Source organism: Alligator sinensis, unplaced genomic scaffold (genome assembly GCF_000455745.1).
Source record: "Alligator sinensis unplaced genomic scaffold, ASM45574v1 scaffold235_1, whole genome shotgun sequence".
Taxonomy (NCBI): Eukaryota; Metazoa; Chordata; order Crocodylia; family Alligatoridae; genus Alligator; species Alligator sinensis.
The window spans coordinates 2,282,302-2,289,751 of NW_005842042.1; the positions used below are offsets into that span (position 1 = coordinate 2,282,302).

Consider the following 7,450-nt stretch of genomic DNA (forward strand, 5'->3'; position numbering starts at 1 on the left):
TTTAATAAAGAGGAGATGTGAAGTGCCCGTATCAGGACAGATGGTGAAAGGGGCATTATCAGGAATAGAAGGATGTTCATTTTTAAAGCATCTTTATCTACTGTTCTAAAATAACAGGTCCAATAGTGCTGGGGGCCAAGTACTTCCCAGATGACAAGCACCCCACAGGGAGGGACTCTCTAGAACAGCGGTTCCCAAACTCTGACAGATTGCGCACCACCAATTTAAAACAATACAGCTTTAATTACCACCAGCAAATTTTAGTCATATAAAGCAATTATAATAAATCTGCTAACATGTACCACTGACAGGTTGTCTGCTTACCACTGGTGGTACCTGGACCACAGATTGGGAACCACTGCTCTAGAACAAAGTCGAAGTGCTTAGCCCTGCAGTGAACAAGGTTAAGCTCATAGGGACATAGGAGGTGCAGACAGTAGTGACATTTTTTTGCCTGATCTGGCCACAGAAAGCAGTTTGTAGCTGTGACCAAACACAAGTGCATAGCTGCAAACAGCTTTAAAAATGGCCGACTGGGTGAAACTCTGACCCCTTTGTTGCATGAGGTATCAAATAAAGATGTTACAAAATGTCGAGTCTTTTGCAACTTGTGTTTGCAGAGCTCCCAGCCTGTCCCTGTTTTCAAAATGGCAGTGGGGAAAGGGAGGAGAGGGAGTTCAGTTTGGGGGTTTTTCAGCCCCCCTGAAGGGTGAGGCAGGTGTCTTACCTCCCATTCTGAAAACAGCAAGCACTGGCAGAGAGCCTGGCCATAGCTACGGGATCCTGGCTACAGGCTGATTCCTCTCTCCCCTGGAACCAACAGTGAAATTCTGTTTCTTCTGGGGCAGTGTTGAAACTCAAAACACTTTGCAAACATTTTCTGAGTTACAGCTGGGAGCTGCACTTCTGTCTGCGCCCAGGAACTGCTAGATGGGATCAGCCCCAAAGTCCATCCAGCCCAGGCCTGGCCTGCACTACAGAGTCCACATTCAGAGCTCCTCTGCAGTGGCAGAACGCTCCATGCTGCCTGCAAAGTTGCACGCCCTCTGCTGAATGGAGCAAGGTTTCCATTGCCCTCCCTTTAGCAGCGGGTGCCCACCCAGGGTTCACTTGATATCATGGCTGCTGAGTGGAGCCATGTAAAGTCACCAAAATGCACAAATGTGCACGTTCTCTGGCTGCTTGGCAATAACACCTGTCTGTCTCACCAAAAGTTCTGCCAACAGATCATGATAACTAGACAAGGTCCCAGTGGCTGGTGTTGGCCAGTGACCAAAGAAGGAAAAAACCATATAGTAGGCAGATGTAGGCCTCCATAATTGTTTCCTTGTGGTTGGTGCCACTGAGGGACTGGCCTAGGTGTTGAAGCTTGACATTTTTCATTTTTCCTTGTGAGCCTGTAAGCACTGAAAGTCACTTACGGTATCAGTGTCCCTGTATCTGTCCACTCCCTCTTTGAGCCTTCCTAAGGTCTTGGCCTCCTTGCCACCTTATGAGGGTGAGTTCCACACTCAAATCACATTCAGTTAAAAAAGCAGCTCCTGTCACTCATTCTGAATTTGCAGTGTGCGCTTTCACTGAACATCCATGTATCTTGTACACTGAGAGAGGGAGAACATCCTCTAAGCTGTCCATAGAAACCCACTGGCCCAAGTCACTGCTCTGCCTCTCTTCAGCTACAGGGAGCCAACAGGCAATTGAAATGTTCCAGCATTTCTCTTTCCAAGCATGTCAAAAAGCATCGGGGTTTTGTGTATTTCCGTGACCCTGTGTGCCCAGTACCAGCAGGGAGACAGATGGGCTGGGAAGATGTCTCAGCATGCACTCAAATACCTGCCAAGGCTGAGGAACCCAGGCCCTTAAACTGTTCCATGGCAAGCTTATTACACGGTAGAGGCTGGATGTGCTGCTGCAGTTGTAGCCCACAGCTGGGGTGGGTGGGGTTTTTTTGCAGGGGGATGACACCAAAGGCTGATGAAAACAGTGAGTAAGATTGAACTTTGGGCCTGTCCCTGCTTAACCAATGTCTCTTCTCCATGGCAGGCTGCAGAAAGAGGTCAGACTAGCTCAGAAAACAGACTACTCGGCTCAGAAGCTATCTGCCCCCCTGCCATATGACAAGATCTCGGTAAGACATTAGGCCCCTTCTCCCCAATCCTCTGGCAAGGCGGTTTGTTGTTAACCCCACTGAGTTGTGCCTGAAAATTAGCAAAGTAGAAAGGGGGGAGAATATTGCTACCAAGATGCACTTGAGTGGTGGAGAGTCTGGGCTTCCAGTCATGTTGAATTTTGGCCAGCGTGCTTCAAAATGATGTTCAGAGCAGTCAGTGCAAGGCACTGTGGGACTGCTAATGGGGGACTGCTACAACTGTTAGAAGTAAAGCACTGTCCACATGTGCTTTGTCAGCTGCCCTATGGTAGCAGAGGGCTTGTGTCGCCCTGGGAAGTGGTGTTACAGCCATCAGAAACCTGGGGTTTTGTCAGTTCAACTTTTCTGTGGGGACGCAGGTAAACTTCCATCAACAAAGCTTTCTACTGTAGAGCAGGCCTCAGCTGCTCTCTGCAACTTTGGGTTTATTGTTGCTGTTTTTCTTTTGTAGCCAGGGGATAAGAAGCTGGCTCAGAGTGCCCAGATGTATCACTACCAACACCAAAAACAGCAGATGCTCTCCATGGAAAAGTGAGTGACTTCTTTCTGCTTACGGAGAAGGCAGCATCTGCTCTGCATGTTGCCACTGTTAGCAGGCCTCAACACAGACTAAGAATTGCCCAGAAGTCTAGAGCCAAAAGCCAACCTCTCTGAAGGGGTTCTCAGTGCAGGTCATGAGGGGCCAGAGCAGGGCTTGAAGATGATGCAAATCCCCACTGGCTTTGTTAGCAGGAGGTCCACTTTGCTAGAGAGCAGGCTGGGCTTCCACTGTTGAATCCAAGAGGAAATTACCCCTCTGAATTTCACATACACTCCTCTGTGTGCCTTCCACCCTGCAGACATAAAGAAGAACCCAAGCTTCCAGACTCTGCATCATCTGACGAAGAGAATGAGGATGGAGATTTCACTGTATACGAGTGCCCAGGGCTGGCTCCGGTAAGATGGCAGCTTGGGCATTTGATAAACCAACTCTTGGAAGAACTGGTATCTCTGTGATATATGCCCAACTAGCTGAATCCATGGCTGTGGCCAGTTTTGGTGGAGAATTCAATATTTACAGGCAGCTATGAGGAAGTTCTGTCCTACCAGGGATTGCAGCAATGAGACCTTTAAAAAGGACTCGCAGGAGTTAACCCCTCCTTTCATCCTCCCTTCACACCAGCTGGGGTATGACCATCTCCCAAGCCCAAAGATGCCTCCCAAAAAAGTTCCCAGACACCCTGTTCAGAAGCAGTGCTGCTTCACTTCAGGTTTCCTTGAAAGTTTTCTAACAGAGTGACTTTCTACTAAAAGATCCTGATTTGCCAAATTATAAACACTGGAACATACTGGTGTGAAGCTTCCCTGGGAAATTGTCAGTAGGATCAAAATTTTTATGTTAGGGTTTTTGTTTTTATCATTTTGACTGTTCATATTTTAAAAGTCCAAACTAAACATTTTGTCCTTGTTGGTGCAATTTTTGTTTTGTTTTGTTTTTTTAAATGGTTTTTGCAGAAAATACCAAGATTTCGCCATCTTGGTCCGATTTGGGTCTTGCACAATTCTGAAACTTGACTCTGTGCTGGATGATGGTTCTTGTTTTCACAACTTACCTGTCCTCGATGGGTCTCCATGATCAGCTGTTTCTGAGACCCAAACACTGGCTGGCTGTGCCTGATCAGTGATCACTGGCTCTGAATCTTTGCACCCCCACTCCTTCCCAGAACAAAAGGGGTGGGCACTTCCTCCCCAGCTCCTCTCCATGCAGAGGCAGTGTGGTGTTGATTAGTCCAGATAGGAAAACTAGATCTCTTCTTCACCCCCTTCCCCAGGGTACCGACCAGTGTAAAAATCCAGATGAGGGTTTTTCTGACCCAGTTCTAGGGGACCAGGTTTTGCCTCCCTGGACAATGGCAACTCCTAACAGCCCTGTTACAAGTTATGGTGTAAAGGACACAATAAGTCAGAGGGGAGCTTTACTGCAGCTTTTCACATGGTAATAGCCATCCCTGCCAGGCCATCAGGACCTAGATTAAGGGTCATCATTACATCTTTACAGGCCCATTAAAGAGCTGTTTATCCCTCACTGGCAGTCTGGGGAATGCGCAGTCAGTTCCTGTCAGATTTTTCAGCTCCCAGGCCCTGCCTGGCTCTGAAGCTGACTCAGGATTTAGTTTTAAAGCTGACCAGAAGTAGCTTTACCAGAATGGGACAGCAGTTAGGTCTCTGCAGGGCAGCCATTTCCTTTCTCCTTCCCCCCTGCTGAGAGTCAGAGCCATCTGCCTTGTTCTTCTAAGAGATCCCCAGCTGTGTGGGCTCTGCCTGCCCAAGCCCTCCCCTGACATGGCCTGGGGCTGGTTGAATTGCATCTCTTTTGTCACTTGGCCAAGCCCAGGTCAAAACACTGGGATCAACCTAGCAAGCGGTTGGCCAAAATACTGCCACCACAGGGAGGAGAGGCAAGTGTTTGGCAGCCACTGGAGCCTGTAGCACTTCCATGTGTGTTCCCCTCCCTGGGAATCTAGGAAAAAGTCTTTGTGTGGTTTCATCACCTACTCCAGTCCGCCCCAGAATGGAGCAATAACATCTCTAGGGTTGGCGGACAGAGCACCAGGTTCAGGACACCTAGGTTCCCTGCCCAGCTCTGCTACTGACTCAGGGCAGGTCATTTGCCTTCTCTATCTGTTTCCTCTTCTCCTTTTGGTCAGATGAGTCTGTCTAGGCTTTGTGCTCTTTGGGGCAGGCATTGTTTCTTGTAGCCTGTGCACAGTGGGGCCTAGTTGGGGTTTCTAGGGAATGCTGTACTGAGGAGATAGTGGGGGTGGGACCTGCCCTAATAAATGCTGTGTTAGTGTGCTGTGAGACTAAGCCGTCTTGCTGTGAACTCTAACGCCCTGGTTTTTCCCCAACCGCTGCAGACCGGAGAGATGGAGGTGAAGAACCCCCTGTTTGACGACTCTTCCTTACACCCTCCGAATACCAAGCTACATCAGTAACTTCTCCCTTCTGAGCTCGCTACGGACTTGTATGCACAATGCCAAAAACCAGCCTGGGCAGAACTCCAGAAACTCCCCTCCTCCTGGGGGGCTCTACAGATGAGGCCACCACTGCTGCTCCCACCAGGGGACAAATTCCCAGGATCCACTGCCGGGCTGTTAGATGTCCACCGAATAAACACCTGCTCACGGCTTGGGGGAGTCACTCTTGGCGTCCAGTTTCTCATTGTTCTTTCTGTTGTGTTCATGTACCCCAAATCTCATGCCCCATATTCTCTGCACCATCCCAGTTGCTTGCTAGTTCCCAGGCCCCCATGGGGCCTCTGGTTCCCCTGGGGGGCAGGGAAGGGCAGCACAGGAGGCAGCAGTGTCCTCACCTTGGGCTTCTGTTAGTCCTTCCTCACTTCTGGTAAAGGGAGAAGAGTTATTGCAAAGCTATGGGTGCACAAGAGACTCTAGAGAGGATGGAGGGAACAGGGAGACACCGACCTTGCTCAATTGCCCTCGGTTCCATAGAGCATCTCACCTTTGCCGACAGCTCCAGTGCTGGCTCTCACAGGTGGCACAGCTTAGAGCTGACACAGTGGAAGACTAGCTCTGTCTAGTGACTTGGGTTCCCAGATTTCACCCCCTCCTTTGCTCCACCAGCAGAAATCCTCCCAGGCCCTGGGAGCCTGGGGCAGAGTCAGCAAGCTGGAAACAGGAGCAAGGGGGAGGTTGAGAGAAATGGCAAGCAGCCCTCCCCAGAGCACCCTACCCTGGGCATGCAGATTTTCTTATCACAGCCACCAGGATTGTCCCATCCTGTCAGCTATTGGGCTGGGGGTGGGGGACACCCATGTCATCACAAACCAGGCCTGGTTTTTGGCCTTCCAATTTTGGGCAGCCCAAGGCCAAAAAGGTTTAGATGCCTTTTATCCATGGGGGCTGATGGTAACAAGCTTGCACTGCTAATGGTTGTAGCCTGACACACAAGGTTTTATAAACTCATTAATCCATGTTTGTAGCACTTTTTGACAGAAAACCTGGCCAAGACTTACCTTCTGGGACTCCTTCTGTCCTTTGTATCAAACCGTTTGTCCAATAAACCAGCTGTTTGGGTTTCTAATGGTGGGTTTCTCCAACAACTGCTGGCTTGTTTTGTTCTTCAATATAAATGACATGCCTGGGCCTCTCCTGCTGTTTACAGGGGCCTTTCTGGTTGCTTATCAATTGCTAAGCAACAGAAAGCCAGGTGCAGCAGGTGCATTGCTAACCTCGGACAACTGTGAATGGACATACCACTGCATTGGCTTATTGTCAGAACCTGCTCTCTGGCCACCTTGGTCATTTTCGGGAGCAAGAAGGGAACCCGCAGAGACATTTTGTTTTCCTATGGAAAGAGTATTCTGAATTTTACTGATAAACCCCAGTAAGAAATAACCTTACCATGTGTAACACCATCAACATGACAAGCATATTCAGCCTCGAATGGGCAAGTTGCAAAGTTAGTTGTTCAGAAATGTTAAATATGTTATTTTGGGACCGTTATTGCTCCCTGGTGCATGCTGTTGGGAGTGCAGGGGGGATGGGTGGGAGGGGGAGAGGAAGGGGGCTCACCAGCTATCAAGAAATGAGGCAGAAATCTCCACTTATTTCTGAAGTTTTTTCCTTTCCCACCTCCTGCAATAGAGAATGGAGGAAACCCAATGTCCAGCCACTTCAGAAATGCTAGTAGCAGGGCCCAGAGACTATTCAGCTTCTTGCCCACTTTTCTAGCTAGGATCTGCTGTGTCTCATGGAAATTAACCTTTTCTGTTAATGAGCACATGGTGCTTGCCCAGTCTAAGGCTGCCAGGAGCCCAAGTGTTGACAGCTAGTTTGCAGAGAATGCAGATTTCCTTTCTTCATCATCTTTAACTCACAAGCCTGGCCTATTGCATGCTGGGCCTTGCAGTCTTGGCAGGAATTGCCTCTGTACTAAAGATGAAGATAGTCTTGGGTACTGCTACAGAACTGCCCAGGCCATATCTACCTGATGGTTCACAGGTGTCACTAATGAAGCAACACTTCTTGCAAGTGTAACAGGCAAGCACAGTCAGTCTATAGGAAGCGTGCCCTTCACAGCTCGACTCCATTTGGAGGGCAGAGTGGGGAATGGTGGGTTTCCTTTCCTTGTTGCTAACTGCCATTGAAGCATCCTTGTTTTGTTGTAGTGGTTCTCCCCATGGCTGGCCAGATCCAGTACATAGACCCAATGGAATCAGCAAGGATGTACGGCCCAGTGTTGAGCCTCAGGTCGTTTTGCACGTGCGGGTCCATAGTAGACTCCCACGGGTGGAATGCC

At 49.2% G+C, this 7,450-nt stretch overlaps 1 protein-coding gene across 1 annotated transcript in view; it reads left to right on the forward strand.

Moving 5' to 3' along the window:
• NPDC1 (neural proliferation, differentiation and control 1) overlaps positions 1-5,329 on the forward strand; it is a gene marked incomplete at its 5' end in the record, with an annotated part of 93,290 nt that extends 87,961 nt beyond the window's left edge. The window contains 4 exons of the mRNA XM_025203070.1: positions 2,044-2,128; positions 2,601-2,680; positions 2,989-3,085; positions 5,047-5,329. Of these exons, the coding sequence (XP_025058855.1) occupies positions 2,044-2,128; positions 2,601-2,680; positions 2,989-3,085; positions 5,047-5,124 (340 nt within the window). The remainder of the gene's footprint in view (positions 1-2,043; positions 2,129-2,600; positions 2,681-2,988; positions 3,086-5,046) is intronic.
• Positions 5,330-7,450: the final 2,121 nt, after the last annotated feature.